Source organism: Cydia amplana, chromosome 13 (genome assembly GCF_948474715.1).
Source record: "Cydia amplana chromosome 13, ilCydAmpl1.1, whole genome shotgun sequence".
Taxonomy (NCBI): domain Eukaryota; kingdom Metazoa; phylum Arthropoda; class Insecta; order Lepidoptera; family Tortricidae; genus Cydia; species Cydia amplana.
In genome coordinates, this window is record NC_086081.1 from 400,325 (window position 1) to 418,544 (window position 18,220).

The window sequence follows — 18,220 nt, forward strand, 5'->3', positions numbered from 1 at the left end:
AAACTGAAACCGTTAACTTCTCAGGATTTTCGTAATGTTATCCTATAGATAGGTTAGGTTAGGTTTGTTTTATGGCAATCCTGAAAAGTCACGCGTTTCAGAACCAAATAAATTATGACAAAGTAACGAAAATGCGGGCAAACAATACATTATGACTTAAAACTTTTTGGGAAACAATAGAGACCCTAAGTACCTAAGGTTAGAATAATGTCACTATATGATATGATAGCATTGTAAATGTTGTATTGACTTGTGAAAGAACTCTTATAGTTTTTTTTTCTTCAATTTTAGATAGTTTAAAAGAAAGATTGAGGCTAGCGAACCACTTGTAGGACATTTCCATACTGTATTCGTTTCCCCGAGCAAAATAAAATATGTTTCTCTTTCCCAACATGACATTATAAATACTAGTAGATATTTCAAATTTATTTAAATATACGAATTTTCTTTAAATAATGTTACTAATGTTAAACCACCACCACATTTTTAATATGTACATAGTAGTTTGTATTGCACTTTATTGCACATTAAACAAGTTTACACAAAATATACCTCGGTACATAACACAGTAAAAGATGTATATGTTATCACTAACAGAGATCTCTTCCAGCTAACCTTTGAGAAAATGAGACAGGAACAAACACTAAACGGTGAAAGACAACTAGAAATTAACATTTTATGGAATTGTCGTTGCATCATCGACCACCATACCTACTCATTGCCCTAGAATGTAATTAATATAAAATCCTGGCGACTTTCCGAAACTAAATATCCTTTGACTCTATATATTAAATATCCTTAATATCTCTCTATTTAATATATCCTTTGACTCCTTTGAAATTGTATTCTTCGAATTCAATATTTATTCTACTGAAATACAAGGCCGAATAACGGTTTTGTTCTTTGAAATTGTGAAACGTACCTAATTTATTATGTGACCCATTCCCCTAGTATCTAGAATAGGTACCTACTCGTGTTCATTATATATCCTTATAGACTGTTGTTTAAATATAGTTAAGGCACTAATAAATACCCACACATAATTTTTTGTCTGAATTTTTGTACTTTTCTTTATGTAGTGCTTTTTCTTTTTGTAGTGAAGAAGTACTTATGTTGTGACTTGTGGTATTAAATATACACAGACAAATTTTAAAGCGATGTTAAGCTTGGCCCAAACGTTAAAGTTGTTTAGTATTAGGTAAATGCTTATTAATTCACCTCGTCGGAATATGGTTAAAATTTGAAGAGACACTATTGTATTGTAGTACTTTATTATTTACAGGATGGAACAAAAATACGTTCACATTTTTTACTGCGGCATATTGTTGGTAATTTTAATAAACGTTTGCGTTTGTGTTAGCAAAGCTAAAGGAATAAAAATTTGAAGATAATACGTTCTGGGGTAGATCAATTATTGTAAAGTTACATTCTATGGAACTTGCTAACTATGTAAACAAACCGCCATATTAAAATTGTCGCTGAATGATGAATTTACTAGTGACTTTTGTTTAAGTACCTACAGTCACCACACGGGATTGTTATGCTAAATTCTTCTTGGGGTTCTTGCTAAATTGGAAATTCTATAGCGTAAGTATTGAACAATCAATTTAGCTAGGACCCTAAATGGCGCAACAATCGCGGAGCGTGATGGTACATAGTTAGCAAGTTCCATAGAATTAATGTTTAATGTCATTTGGTAAAATAATAGCTGAAATATGTTTCACAATATTTTTATTACTAATGTTACATTCCTAAATAAATCAAATTTTTAAATTTGGTAAAATACGTGTAAGTGAGGAAAATATTCCTAAAAATTGTTAACTTTCTTTGTACCTCATGCGTTGCCTACTCCGAGTTTTTTGTATCGTCTGATTTTCCGCCACATCGCCCATAGATAATACTATACGTAGTAAAGTTACGGTCCATTACCCATAGATAACATGATAGGAGTGAAGTTACAGCATTACCATCTTTTCCAATATGGCGGCCGCGGTTGCTAATCTACTGAGAACAAAAGTGAAGATTTTGGGTACGGGACGGATAGGTATAATGTAATGGAATGATGATTGATAGTATAGAATATAGTACTTCTAGTACTTATAGAAAAAAGCAGCATATTTATAGATGATTACTTTACATACAGGTGTGTACTCAATTAAATTTTCTAATATTTCATATTGTTTGTATTTGGGCATATAGGGCCCTTAGGGTCCAGTACAATAATGCGTTCCGGGTGCTGATGGGGCTGCCTCGTTTTTGTAGCGCATCAGGGATGTTCGCGACGGCGCGCGTGGATTGTTTCTATACTACCATGCGTGCGCGCGCAGCATCCCTGGTGCGCCGTGTGCGTGGCAGTCCCAACACCATCCTACGAATGATAGCGGTCAGGGTTGACTGTCCCTACTTGTCGCACTGTGAGGGATTGCATTCCCCCATCAGTGTTGTGTTGTTTTAAATGTGTGTACCTACTAACCCCCTAGCTTGTAAGCTCTACTAATAAAAATGTGTCCATGTGTTACACGAAATAAAAATATATTAATTCATTCATTCATTCATTACCTGTGACAGTTTTTTTTTTAAGTGAGAACTTATCTGTGTCTGTGTGACCAAAATGTAGTATTTATCCTTACAACTGTGCCCCTTCTCCTTCCATGGTAATGACATTAGATAGTGACTATAGTTAAATATTAATTAGATAAATATTTGCATTTACTTCATTTATGTCCCTTCATTTAATTTTACTTAACACTCCACAGTTCACTCAATATTTTCAAAACGTCTCGTGCTCCACTTTCCTCTTAAGTGTTTCAAGAGCTTTTCTCCCGTGTTTTTATGATGGACGAGGAAAATTTAATGCTTATTTTATATTATTGAATAATCTGTAAATTATGATAATATTACCTACTATTTTTTCGGTTGTTTAGCAACCAATTTTTAATTCAACGATATTACTTAAAAAAATACAATGTCCTCTCTGCCCGGGTATACCCAGGTGATTCGATAGCTGCTTATATTACAATGTTTTACCAAATTATTTAACCAACAAAAAACATAAAACAACGCTGTTCTGCCGGGTATACCCGAGAGATCTGATAGCGAGCCAATATCTTGCCGCTCAGCGATCGGCTCCTGAATATCCTGTTTATATTTCAGTGTTTTAGCAAATACGGCGGGATTTGGTTAGATTACGGTATTTGATCTGGATTATTTACTGCGGTAGATTTTAGAGTTTCTAGTTTCAAACGTGGCGGTCGAACAGATAATAGTGGTTACACATAGGCATGTACACTATATGTAACAGTAGCAATACGAACTAATACAGGAAATGATTAAAACCAATTCTCATAAGGATGTACAATATAATACAAATATTCTTTGTTGATAACCAATACGAAAAAGGACATGACATACACACTAAGAATCTTAGGTAACTTAAACTATGGTAGACAATAGGGAATGCTCCCGGTACTGAATTTGTATGGCGAGAACCGGGAATTCCCGGTTCCGGTACTGTATTTGCATAGAAAACCAGTACCGGGAACACTCCCTAGTAGACAACATGCCAGGCAGGAGTACCGTTGTAAGTAAAGTCCGTCGCACGCGCACGCGCTTGTTATCGTTGTTCATACTATTTTTCGTTAACCCGCTCACCCGCTCTGTGCAATCGCGTCAGCTAGCGGACGCCCACGCAAAATATTGACACTTCATAAATACTTCTTCCTCGCGTTGTCCCGGCATTTTGCCACGGCTCATGGGAGCCTGGGGTCCGCTTGGCAACTAATCCCAGTAATTGGCGTGGGCACTAGTTTTACGAAAGCGACTGCCATCTGACCTTCCAACCCAGAGGGTAAACCAGGCCCGTATCGGGATTAGTCCGGTTTCCTCACGATGTTTTCCTTCACCGAAAAGCAACTGGTAAATATCAAATGATATTTCGTACATAAGTTCCGAAAAACTCATTGGTACGAGCCGGGGTTCGAACCCGCGACCTCCGGATTGCAAGTCGCACGCTCTTACCACTAGGCCACCAGCGCTTCGACACTTCATAAATAAAAGGTACCTAAATACGTAAAATTTTATATCTATTTAAGTATCTTCTACGTCGAAACTTTGCCCCTTTCGTCACTTTCAGCGTAATTTCATTTATTAGGAATAAGTTTGTCCGTCGCGTCAGTTACGAGATTTACGAGTTATTGAGAAAAACATGAATATGTTAGGCGTTAGGTTCGAAGTAATAAAATTCAGGGCGCCTAAAACATTGCTATGAAAATCAGACGTGATGAGAAAATTATTCTGTGAATTTGGGCCAGATTATATTTGATCAGCAACGCCACACTCGAATAAAGGTCTATTTTTGATACAAGTGTGAAAACTAGGTGAACTCATTCCAAACGTATTTAATACGTTAAACTTAATAATTTTCTTATTTAAATCTTAGAAACGTTTTACAAACTCTTTAAATGCATTAGATAAAATTTATTTATTTATTATAAACTTTATTCCGCAATTTAACAATTAAAGGGCTTGTACCGATGAGTTTTTCGGAACGTATGTAAGGGAGTATTCCCCATTGGATATTCACCAAATCACCACTGTTACACCAGTTTTAATGTTTGGTATTGGTGTGTCTGTTATTAATAAATCTATGGTGCGGGTTCGAAATTCCTTCTTCAACCGGTCGACAATTTAATTTAATTGCTGCTTCGGTTGATCTGTCTGTTTCAGATTTACCTCCTTTATCCCCGTTTTGTTCTCAAGGAAGTCACGGGAATCTGCAGAATGGAAGATCATTAAAATTTGGGATTTTAATTGCAGACAAGGTTCTGCTTTACTTAAATTACTTCGGACTCAAAATGAACGCCAGCATTCTTGCTATTCAACTTGCCACGTATAAATTTCTTATATATTTCAGACATAAATAAAATGTTTAAAACAATATGTTTTCCTTTAATTTCTAAGAACCTATTTAAAATAAGAGAATAAATAAATATACTAAGAGTGTTAACGCAAATATGTTTTATTAACGTTTAGTTATTTATTTTTAAGATTTGGTCCCAAAGTAAAATTTCACTATTTCACTGTAAATTTTGAAGCAAGAATTTTTCTTTGACTTTAGGGCTTATAATAGACTACTTTTCCACTATAGCTGAGCTACTACTACTGTTTAGGTCTAGTAAACTTGTTGATTAATAGCATAACTCGTGCAAGTCGTGTATAACATGCGCAATCTAATGCAAACATACGTCGGCACTTGCGTCCCGTATGGTAAATCTGAGTACATCCTTAAAATAATATGTTTACTTTTAATAAGCTCTATCCCAATACTAACACGGCCGTTTCTTTGCCGCAGGTAAACGGGTCGTGGGGCCTCCCCGCGTTCGTGTGCGACATCTACATCGCCATGGACGTCACATCCTCCACTTCCAGCATATTCAACCTCGTCGCCATTTCTATCGACAGGTAAGTCTATCAGAGGCTAATATTTTACTAGTGGGTCTGTGAGCTGTAGACCTCGCCGTCCTAAAAGACACCGAAAAATTCCAAATGAATCTACCAAGAAGCAGTGTTATATAATTATCAACTGCTCGCCAAATTTCACAAGAATCGGTTAAGAAATGCGACCTATAGGGCCCGTTTCTCAAAAGCTTGTACTTGAAATACAAGTGGAAGTCCCTTTCTAAAAAAAAGCGGCCAAGTGCGAGTCGGACTCGCCCATGAAGGGTTCCGTATTTAGGCGATTTATGACGTATTAAAAAAACTACTTGCTAGATCTCGTTCAAACCAATTTTCGGTGGAAGTTTACATGGTAATGTACATCATATATTTTTTTTAGTTTTATCATTCTCTTATTTTAGAAGTTAGGGGGGGGGGGGGACACACATTTTACCACTTTGGAAGTGTCTCTCGCGCAAACTATTCAGTTTAGAAAAAAATGATATTAGAAACCTCAATATCATTTTTGAAGACCTATCCATAGATACCCCACACGTATGGGTTTGATGAAAAAAAAAATTTTGAGTTTCAGTTCGAAGTATGGGGAACCCCAAAAATTTATTGTTTTTTTTCTATTTTTGTGTGAAAATCTTAATGCGGTTCACAGAATACATCTACTTACCAAGTTTCAACAGTATAGTTCTTATAGTTTCGGAGAAAAGTGGCTGTGACATACGGACGGACAGACAGACGGACAGACAGACAGACAGACAGACAGACAGACATGACGATTCTATAAGGGTTCCGTTTTTTGCCATTTGGCTACGGAACCCTAAAAAGCTGTCAAAAAGTGACATCCGCTTGTATTACAAGTTACAAGCTTTTGAGAAACGGGCCCCTGTAGAGGAAAATAGCCGGGCAGACAGACGGGCATTGTTGCCTACGCTGAAATGGCGATCTTCTCTCTCGCTCGATGATAAAATTATCGCCTAAAACGTCTCACGCGCCATCATTCGCCAGGGAGTAAATAAGGTGTATTCGGGTAGTTCCGAAAAGATCACAATGCACAATTCTATTCCAGATCGAATTATGGGGGATTTTTGAAATTACACCACATTTTGAAGTAGGTAGTCGAAACTACCCGAATACTACTGCACCTTACACAAGTATTATCCTTTCAAACAAAAATGGGTTCCTAAATCGGTTCATGTTCACTGAACTTTGTTCAAGCATCTTAGAGAGATCGAGGAACATGCCCAAGTAAAAACAACAATCCCAATGAATTCATTGACAACCTCGGCCTTCGAAATTTTGAAGTCTGTCAGTGAGTTCGGAACACATGTAAAGCTTAAAGGGAGATCCGTTATAGCTATCTGAGTTTGTACCCTCATTGTTTATTTATTATACTTATTTGAACTAATACGGTAAGTAATATTGAAGAGGATAGAATTAACACAGAAAAGCATACAATTTCAAATAAACTAGCTTTCTTTATTATGGTCTCCTCCGCCTTATTTACTCCTCCTGGTGTTATCTAGGCGAACATTTCTCATTGTCTCTCTTAGTAAGTATAATGTTGTCACAGAATTGTGTGTGACAAATGTTAAACTATTGAAAACAACACTAGTAATGCAAATTAATTTCCATTTTAATTCATATTTGCTAATGAAAATCAGATTTCATCTTGTTTAGCATTAATAGGTTGATAATTTGCAACTGAAACATGAATTAATTTGCAAAGAATATTAATTAACCAAATTGTTGAAATAATTGTTTTTGAGGACATAATATTATATTTACGTGTATTATAATTAATTTCTCGCGGTTACCTATTGTGATATTATAGTTTTGAATTCCATAAAAGCGTAAATGTGATTTCATAATATTAAATAATACGAATGAATATTAGAAACAGAACAATTCAGGCGATGCACAAGTAAGTATTACTTAGGTATCTCACTTAAAGAGGACTATTTGTTTTTCTATCTATCTATCTATCTATCTATTTCCAAACAAAAAATATGTTGTGGACAAATGCACAAATTGAGGATTGTATAATCAAATGTATTATACATATATATCAATGCCTTGTCCACAGGTACATAGCAGTAACGCAACCAATAAAATACGCAAAACACAAGAACAACCGTCGCGTCTGGTTCACCATCGTGCTCGTGTGGCTGATCTCGGCCGCCATCGGCACGCCCGTGGTGCTGGGGCTCAACGACACGCCCGACAGGAACTACGGCGAGTGCCTCTTCAACAGCCAGAACTACGTCATCTACTCCTCGCTCGGCTCCTTCTACATCCCCTGCATCATGATGATGTTCTTGTATTATAGTATTTTTAAGGTGAGTTTCATTCTAATGTTCCTCCTTCGAATCATTAATGTCGGCGTCGATGTATTTGTCGCTTATTAAGCTCTAGTAACTTATTTATTCCACCCGCTTCATCTCTCTATTCATTCTTTCACTAATCTTCATTCTTATGTTTGTTCTATACACTGTATCGCTCATTTTACTGTTAAGTCATTTCTCTAGTCTGACCTTCTGTCTTTTCTTCATTTTACAATACAAGCTTTTCTAAAGAAACACATCTGTGATCAATTTTAGTAAGAACAGTATTTGTAATAATCACGTTTAGGTTCGGTTTCTTACAATGAATCCTCATAATGGTATTGTCTTGGTTTTTATCTCTCCCCTTATAGTCGGCTATATTTATTATCTGGTTCACCATCGTCTGGTTCTATATCCCCTGCGTCACAATGATTGACATTTATGGCTGAAAAATTGATAACCAGAAATTATTATATGAATAATCCTCCTATCCCCTAGTAGAATATTCAATAAAAGTTGCAAAAGCAGTGGCTACGTGTGAAGACTGTGAAGCAATAAGATGGAAAGTTCATGTAACATGTGCAACTTCGAGTATAAAGTTAAACGTCTGATTTATATCAGAAAACTACCAACATCCCATGAATGAACGTTTGAACGAACTTTGATGTCGATATTTTAGTTTCTACGTTCACCGTAGTTGCACTTTTACAATCTGTTTAAAGCGCAGCGCTTGGTTTCATTATAATATCTTACTCCATCAGTAAAATTTAATGTAACTAGCTGATCTACAATGGAATAACTTAATTTGTTTTGCAGGAAAGGTCGTACTTAATTGATATATAAAATATGTTGTAGGTATCTACGCAGAGATTATAATTATTTATAATATAGTCATGTTTCTCTGAATATTATACCTGAACGGCTACCACCAGTTTGACACTGACATATTCGCTAACGTCTGCGTAATTTACTTTCTATACATTTCGCTCGCTCGTTCCTTATGTAATTTTTTTTTCCAGGCTTTAAGAATAAGAGCTCAGAAGCAGCGAGCGGCGAAGAAACCTCCCGTGCCGGAGGGAAGCCAAGCCGTCGTCATTGAAAACGTGGCGCAGACGAGAAGGCTGGCAGAAACTGCCTTGGACGCAGCCACCAACACTGGCTCCGGCAGCAACGAGGATGACCATGACAGGTACCAAATTCTCCAATGCTCCGACTGCGATAACCATCAACCTAGAGACTCCGGTGCCCTTCAAATAGAACATTCTTACGATAGATGTCGCTAAACGTCTACCTAAGGCGTGTAAGCAGAAGGAAGGAATGGGAAAATTCACATGCTTCTCGTGAGCTTCGGGAGTTCGGTTGGTTAGGAGCGATAGCGATAGCGGTATTCCAAAAAATCGCAAGTGCCAACCTTGCCTGAAGCGGTGTTTTTTTTCCTTAATTTGAAAATTTGTAGTATCGTTTGCAGACGTATCTGCTTGATAATTGGGTTAGGTAGCAAATACTTGTCGGTAGTGAACTTTTATAGACTGTGGAATGTGGATAGCACGTACCTACTCTGCCTACCTAGGACTTTAAGTCAAATAAGTTGTACGAAATGAAATGAAATGATTTATTAATAACAATAGTTACATGTCAGATACCATTTTAGGTATTATACATAATTGAGTACACGTTCGCAACACTTTGACTTATATTAGAATAGGTAGGTTAAAGAACTCTTCATAACTATAAAATAAGTGAGTCGCGAGCCACATTTTTAATTTATTCTTAAAGCCCGCGGTGGTAGCTGCTTTTCTAATACTATCGGGCAAGCGATTGTACACGCAAGGTCCCAAAATATGGGTCAATTTCGCTGATTTGGCGAGTCGGTGTGTTTCGACTACCAGCCTATTTTGATGTCTGTTACTGCGGAGGCTGTACCTGTCGTTAGTACCTTTACATTTGAACCTAGCAATATTTTGTCGCGTGAACACCGCTATCTGATGTATGAACAGACATGGGAGGGAAAGGATCTTAATATCCCGAAAGAGGTATACCGCATCTGCAAAGCGCCTGCAGTTTGTAAATGTAAAGATTGTTTGTTATGAGAAGTGGGTAATAGAAGATAATAAGCTCAGAATTCTTCGTGAATTTAGACTAGAAAGCCAAGATAAAATCCCAGAGACAGGCGCGCTGAAAGCGTCACGAGAGTGGTTAGCCAGAGGCTGTCAACATTTCACCGGAGATCACGACAGATAAGATTTTGCTAGGCGTGTGTTAGCCTTTTAGTACAGAGTCACCTGTACTTAATCCCGTGGATTACAGAATCCTACGTACAAAAGATAAGTTGATTTATCAGAAAAATATACTAGCTATGTCCTACCGTTCCGTAATCTATGGTTAAGAATATTATTTTGTAAGGTACCTATTGGCAATGCAATATTATTATTAATCTCTAGTAAATTTAAGGAATATAAACACAAAAATACTATGCCTTTTTATGGAGAAAAAATACATTAATTTCCCCTAATACTGACGTTTTTCGACATCTCATCTTTCATGAATGCTAATAATAAAACATTTCCAAGCAATATCTGCCCGCTTGAGCCTCAATAATTAATGAAAATCTATTACACCCCCAAAGAAAATCACGTTAATTTCGCATCTTCCATCATAATTTCCCAAGAGTGACCTAATCATCTGTTCATTTCGATACTCTTTCAATTAACTCAATTTGCAACCTTATTGCTTTCTGTCTCTGGTCGAATGTTGCTAGACTTTTGTTGTGCATGCCGATGCGTATTGCAAGTGTCTCGGTGCTATATTGCCCCAGTTATTACGGAGTTAATTTTCTTGTGGTCGCGAACAATGAGAAAATATGAAGTAGCCGTTGAAGTTACGCTCGTCTGTTGTAGTTATTAGTTTTATCACTGTTAGTAATTTCCTTGTTAGTTTGTGTTAAGGATTTTCCGCTGTGTTAGTGACTGCACTAACACAGGGGAATTAGAATTTATTTATACTTGTGGGACAGCGCATAATAAGGTACCTTGAGTATGTGTTATGTTTACGTCCCACACGCTCTCTTATATCTAAGTAACCTCTGCATTATGTAAATCCAGCTACTTACATAAAAAGTTAATGCTGGATAATCCACTACGGTATCATGAGTATAAAAGGTTTTATATTTTGACCTACAAACTTATGTTGTGTCGTAACTATTAGGTCTTAAATTTTACGAAATCAGTTGATTAAAACCTTTGTTCAGTAAAGAAGCTTATCGTACTTTGCTTATTTTAAGCACCCTTAATAGATAATTGCTATGATGTAACTTATTGTTATGCCTCTTTTGTCAATGATTTAAATAGGCTGAATTAGCCAATTGTATTTTAAATGAAATGGTTTCTTCGTCAGTTCCAAGTGTGTACGGCTGAGAGAAACTAGAAGACGACGACTAATAAAATTATTTGTCTAGTACCTACGGATTAAATTAAAACAGAAATGTATATAAGATTTTTCGCAAATTGAATTTATGAGCATCTAGATTGGCTTTCTAAATTTATCCCTAGGTACTGCTTTCGAATTTTCATTTCATACACGTTCTCATAGACAATAAGTAACGATTTTGAGAAAAGTAGGGAAACTTTTTATATGATCATAAAATCAATAGAGCTCGTGAGAAGTATCAACGTATTCTTAAATTTATCATTGTTCTAAATACACACATAGGTACTTAAGTTTTATAAAAATGATAATGAAGTTGAGTAAGACTTAACGAATGATTTGACTTAGAAAATACGCCTTTGCTTGTTTATTATTAAAAATGTGTAAATTACTTTTAAATAAATTATAACTATATATAAGATTAATTTTGCAATGCCCTACTAGGGCGCCATGTGTTCCACAAATTTTATTGTAACAACTTTATTATGTACCATGGTTCGCAATAAATGATTCTGATTCTGATAAGTACCTACCTATCTAAATGATTAGACACACAGCGGCGACCTAGTTAATACTTCACTCTTGAGTAATACTGCAAGGAGTGAATGAACGAGCGAGTGAATGTGATTTAAAGTTTCAATATTTTAATCGCATTCCTTGTGGAAATTTTACTAAAAATATTTCTGTGAGGTACTTATATTAAATATATTAAAACGACTTAACGATACGCTTTAACGAGAGCACGCGTGGGCGATTGGAGTTTGCGTCAGTTTGCTAATTAAGATACGGGAGTGACCCGTTTCAATATATTTAATATTTTCTTGGCGAAAGTTTTTGATCAATCTTGCAGTACTACCTGGGCTACCTTGCTATTGGTAAGAGAAATGGATGAAGACCTTGATATATGTGTTTGTTACAGCTTCGATAAGCGTTCCGTGGAGTTGGAAGACGCGGAGGACTGCCATGTCATCCCTAACGACAAGTCCACGGAATTCATGTTGGCTGCACGAGAAGATCCGCTCAAGTAAGCTCAGACAATCTTAAGCGCCTTACAGGGTGGCCCGGAGATACGCTTCGACAAGCGTTCCGTGGAGGACTGGCGTGTCATTCCTAACGACAAGTCCACGCAATTCATTTTAGCTGTTCGAGAGCATCCGTCCAAGTAATTTCAGACAAGCTCCTAAGCGCCTTATTTGAATATGCTCGGGAGTTAAGCCCGAACAATTTATTATGATTGTGAACGTGTTTTAATTCGATCTTGACGACCGTCTTGGTTATTAGCGCGTATCTCACACACGACTTTCAATTCATTTGCACCAATCAGCGTAGGTAAGTAAGCGGTAGATCGTATCAAAACCAACGCGGTCCCTTACTTTTATGATGCAGTTACACCTATCACAGCTCCGTATCATACAGCAATTATTTCAAAGCCTTTGTGTGATTTTTTATGTGAACAAACGTTTGACAGAAGTGCAACTTTATAATCCTATTAAAAATAAGCGATCTACAATTCCATATTTTCTTGCAAAGAATTGCAAAGTGCAAAGTAAAAGGATAATGCTCGTGTTATTCCATGCAGTAAATCTGCTTGAGTTGGACAAACAAAGGCGTGGGATAAGCGCGTTTTGCGGACCGGCGGCGTCGCCTCGAGCTGCTGAGATTCATATTAAGTACGGCCCGAGTGGTGATCGTCCAGCGGAGCGCTTGAGCGGGCCGCGTAAAGTTCCCATTTATCCACGCCGCCGGGCACAGATGGGAATAAGTCCATATAAGTGTACGGCCTGAGTGGTGAGCGTCCAGCGGACCGCTTGAGCGGGCCGCGTAAAGTTCCCATTTATCCACGCCGCCAGGCACAGATGGGAATAAGTCCATATAAGTGTACGGCCTGAGTGGTGAGCGTCCAGCGGACCGCTTGAGCGGGCCGCGTAAAGTTCCCATTTATCCACGCCGCCAGGCACAGATGGGAATAAGTCCATATAAGTGTACGGCCTGAGTGGTGAGCGTCCAGCGGAGCGCTTGAGCGGGCCGCGTAAAGTTCCCATTTGTCCACGCCGGGCACAGATCGGAATAGGTGCATTCATATCAATCATACATCTGTCTCTGCCTAATGTATGGCGGTCACGTAGGGCGGGGAGAAATGGGAATACACTCTGTGTAGCGTTCAGTCATCAACAGTAACGGATAGAACAACACCTATAAGTATCTGCCGCCTTCTAATAATTGTACAAATATACATATACCTACATCAGTTATATTGTTTGCACTGCACGTAAAGAGACATATGTGACGTTCCACGGCAAAAGGTACCTTATGGCACTTGGCGCTTACGTCGCATAGCGCCGCAATAATAATAGCGCGCGGCGGCGAAGCGGCGTTAATAATAGCGTAAGCGCCAACGGCCATAAGGTACCTTTACCCGTGGGACGTCACATATAATATCTTTTTTGAAATTGTCAGAGAATGGGAGAATACTTTTGACGCTTACTCTCTGCCTCCACTCACTCCACTGTTGACTTTAACACTCAGGAGGCCGCTTGCTTACGTTTGCGTGTACCTAAATAATATTGTTAAACACTGCACGATCTATTTTTCAATTACCTTATAGACTGATTTGTTGTTAATGTTCTATCACTACACCTTATCAAACAAAGTCCCCCGCCGCGTCTGTCTGTTTGTATGTTCGCGATAAACTCAAAAACTACTGAACGGATTTTCATGCGGTCTTAACCTATTTCTGAGGAAGGTTTGTGTATAAATTTGATAACACGTGCGAAGCCGGGGCGGGTCGCTAGTTCATTCATATTACCTGATTCTCTAATAAAGTGCACAATAGCACAATTTTGCCCAAACTACATTGACAACGTGAAATGAACCATTATTCATATGCCAAAGGCATTGTTTCCTGACATTGTGCGCGATTTCAACGACATTGTACGGTTCATAGTACATCATATGTGCATTTTGAGGAGATATTATTAGTTCCAATCTATTATTAATGCGTTAGAGATCAAAAAGAGACTTATTTGAAACTTTGAAACTATATTTGATTTTAATTTTACAGTATCTTTTTGTAGGTTGAGATATTGTTTTGGCTAGAGCATCTTTTCAATTCTTATAAAACACGATCCCCCATGGTTTGTATAATAGACAACCATACATGTCAAATGGAAAAAAACGCAGAGCAAATGGTTAATACAAGAAACATTATAAACCGACATTTTTATTTAAAATTAAAACTTTTTTCAAACAGTTTTTCTTTACATATCATGCCGGCTGTACACTCTCGGCGAGACACCTCCAGACAGGCCGAGAGCGAGTGTGTACACGTCTTGTCTCGGTCACGTAAAAATATACATAATGAGAGCTGGCAGCTTTCTCTCGCAGCGCATAAGTATTGCCATTCGTCGAGAAAATGCTGCCAGCATCTTTGGCACAATGCCGTGGTAGCCTCAATTAGATGTATTTTAATTGATTTAGATTAGTTATTAATTTTATTATAAGTAGTTTTATATAATTATATGTATATTATTATTTTATTTGTAAATCAAATATGAGCCGGAATTGTATGGATTTGAGAGGTCCTGGGAAACGAGGGGTTAAATTGATTTTAATACTATGTGAGAAACAATAACAAAATCTTGGTCGGTAATTTTATTAGATTTAGATTTTTCTGAATTCAATGCAGAGAAGTAAAACGTTATTTAAATTAGCGATGGTTGATTTTAGGGTTTCGAGGATCTACCGCGAGAATCAAAAATTGAAATTTTCTATCGCTCGAATAAACAAGAGTTCAGTAACGCGTGAGACAGCGTCCACTCGTACCTACATTAGGTATACGGTCGTGCACTTCAATGCATAATTGCATATGCATGAAGTAGCAGACGTAGGTACCATCGCCCACACTATTAACTGACAGTTCGTGAACCTTATTACAAAAGGCATAAGGTCCACCGATGGTCAGTTAAGAGTGTTGCTGTTTGTGCTCCGTTTACTTGGACGCTTTAGTGGCCATTGCGTTGAGTGGCGTGTGGCGTGCGACAAGTCAGGGCTATAACCGCGAAAATCGAAGTTCGTAAATTTCCGACATGTTTCTCTGTCACTCTAATTACGCTTTCATTGGAGTGAAAGAGAAAGATCCCCGCCATTTGCGAATATCAGTTTTCGTGGTAGCCCCTCAGTCGTCAAATTAATGTAAACTTTACATCTTTTAGTTTGGTGTCCATTTTCATAGGTTTTTGTCTTTGGAATATATTTAATTAGCTGTTTACTCCTATGGTCTAGTAAAATGTAGGTACCTACTTAAATATCATCATAGTTTTACTAGAAAAAGATCTTGTCGCAGGAATAATTTCCATGTATGCCAGTACCCCGCCTTTTTCTTGACAGCCTGATATGACACGATGTTTCGATCAAACATCAAACACACATCTTTGTCTTTGATAATTAATAAAAACTTTTCCACGTACAGAACATTGAAGTCGAAGCTGAAATCCGACCCGAACGGTAACAACGACAGCGGATACGCGCCCTCCAGCGTCGAGCCTGTTTCATCCCCACCCAACTCTCCCGCCCCGGTCACCAGCAAGAACGGAGGCATCGAGGAGTCCAGGTAACACACACATACAGTCAGACATACAGCGTCGAGCCTGTTTCGTCCCCACCCAACTCTCCTGCCCCGGTCACCAGCAAGAACGGAGGCATCGAGGAGTCCAGGTAACACACATACACACACACAGACAGACAAACATACAGCGTCGAACCTGTTTCATCCCCACCCAACTCTCCCGCCCCGGTCACCAGCAAGAACGGCGGCATCGAGGAGTCCAGGTAACACACACATACAGTCAGACATACAGCGTCGAGCCTGTTTCGTCCCCACCCAACTCTCCTGTCACCAGCCAGAAAATGAAGGGTCTCTCAAAATCAGTACTGCTGGCAGTATCAGACAGTATACCGAGTAGAATCATGTTAGCTCGGCATTTTGCTAGGATTTAATTTTACGAGGCATCATTTCGATTCTGTTCATCTTACGCGTATCTATTTCGAGATGTTCTATTAAATAAGCCTCATTAGATTTTTTTATGCCCAGATTTGTTTATTATGCTCAAACATATCACTTATGGCCAAAAAAAAGTATTTTTGTTAGTAGCCGTAGTCGTCAAACTAATAAATTAATTTGTGTCTTCATCTCCCAGAAACGCATCACTAGCAATACGCACCGAAGAGGAACCGGACACAGTGAGCCAGTTCGGCGACTGCAAGAAGGAGCGAAAAGCCAGCGCCGCCACGGCGAGGTTCACCATCTACAAGGCCAATAAGGCCAGCAAGAAGAAGAGGGAGAAATCGTCGGCGAAGAAGGAGAGAAAAGCTACTAAGACCTTAGCTATCGTTTTAGGTAAGAATATAAAATTCGATTAGTCCAAACCTTGTTTTCCCCATATTTCTATACGCTGCAGAAACGTAGACCTTACGAAAAGCTGAGAGGCAAAAGATGTACGCTGCGGAAATAAGGTGCTTGAGAAGAATGATTGGAGTATTATGGACAGAATTCCGAACCAACGAGTCTATAATCTAGGAACATACAATTGACAACCTCATTTCGCAGGTTGGAACTTGCAATGTTAGCAAACTGCACTAGTTGGCTACATTACAGCATGACATCATAAGTCTCTTCCAATCGCTGTAAAAATATGGTTTTTATTACATGCTGGTCCCATTCGCTTTAGTTGCAGTTTTGGTTAGTGCTATCCTGACTCGTAGGTATACTTGGTTGAGAAAATTATACGATATTAATTTTCACCCAGGCGTGTTCCTGTTCTGCTGGGCGCCCTTCTTCACCTGCTCAGTCCTCGACGCCGTCTGCTTCAAGCTAGGGCTCCCCTACAGCCCCGGCGTCACCGTCTTCATGCTGACCACCTGGCTCGGCTACATCAACTCCTTCCTTAACCCCGTCATCTACACCATCTTCAATCCGGAGTTCAGAAAGGCCTTCCGCAAAATTCTGCATTGCGGCACCTAGCCCATAGATTATTTGGTCGTCTTCACGCAATAGGTCTCCATGGTTTAAGATGAAGCTTGATTCGATATAGCAGAACGTCTGGGAGCCTAGCCATAATGACAATCACACACGTTAATCAAAAAATAGGCCATTTTATTTAAAGTAGTAGACTACATTTTTTAGGGTTCCGTAGCCAAATGGCAAAAAACGGAACCCTTATAGATTCGTCATGTCCGTCTGTCTGTCTGTCTGTCTGTCCGTCTGTCCGTCTGTCCGTCTGTCTGTCCGTCCGTATGTCACAGCCACTTTTCTCCGAAACTATAAGAACTATACTGTTGAAACTTGGTAAGTAGATGTATTCTATAAACCGCATTAAGATTTTCACACAAAAATAGAAAAAAAACAATAAATTTTTGGGGTTCCCCATACTTCGAACTGAAACTCAAAATTTTTTTTTTCATCAAACCCATACGTGTGGGGTATCTATGGATAGGTCTTCAAAAATGATATGAGGTTTCTAATATCATTTTTTTCTAAACTGAATAGTTTGCACGAGAGACACTTCCAAAGTGGTAAAATGTGTGTCCCCCCCCACCCCTGTAACTTCTAAAATAAGAGAATGATAAAACTAAAAACATGATATACATACATGATATGATGTACATTACCATGTAAACTTCCACCGAAAATTGGTTTGAACGAGATCTAGTAAGTCGTTTTTTTTTATACGTCATAAATCGCCTAAATACGGAACCCTTCATGGGCGAGTCCGACTCGCACTTGGCCGCTTTTTTATTTGGAAATTTTGTTTGACGCTAACGGAATGGGATATTCGTTTCCCCTATTAGGATCAAATAGCTCGTGATTCTGAGAAAATATAACAAAGACTTCCAAATCCAAAAAAAGTGAAGTGTACTACTTTACTTTTTTTGGACTTTAATTACATTATGCGACGAAAATCACGTCATCATTTCCATTTTATTTGAGTTTCGATTAACTTTAAATGATTGCTTAGACCCCTGATTTGAAA

General features: G+C 38.3%; 1 protein-coding gene across 1 annotated transcript in view; it reads left to right on the forward strand.

The window, feature by feature from the left end:
• The window catches only part of LOC134653375 (dopamine D2-like receptor), a 266,783-nt gene extending 249,469 nt beyond the window's left edge, over nucleotides 1–17,314 (forward strand). The window contains exons 2-8 of the mRNA XM_063508711.1: nucleotides 5,351–5,460; nucleotides 7,532–7,784; nucleotides 8,789–8,958; nucleotides 12,112–12,216; nucleotides 15,661–15,801; nucleotides 16,388–16,587; nucleotides 16,997–17,314. Coding sequence (XP_063364781.1) covers nucleotides 5,351–5,460; nucleotides 7,532–7,784; nucleotides 8,789–8,958; nucleotides 12,112–12,216; nucleotides 15,661–15,801; nucleotides 16,388–16,587; nucleotides 16,997–17,211 — 1,194 coding nt within the window. The 3' untranslated portion in view covers nucleotides 17,212–17,314. The remainder of the gene's footprint in view (nucleotides 1–5,350; nucleotides 5,461–7,531; nucleotides 7,785–8,788; nucleotides 8,959–12,111; nucleotides 12,217–15,660; nucleotides 15,802–16,387; nucleotides 16,588–16,996) is intronic.
• The last annotated feature ends 906 nt before the right edge of the window (nucleotides 17,315–18,220 follow it).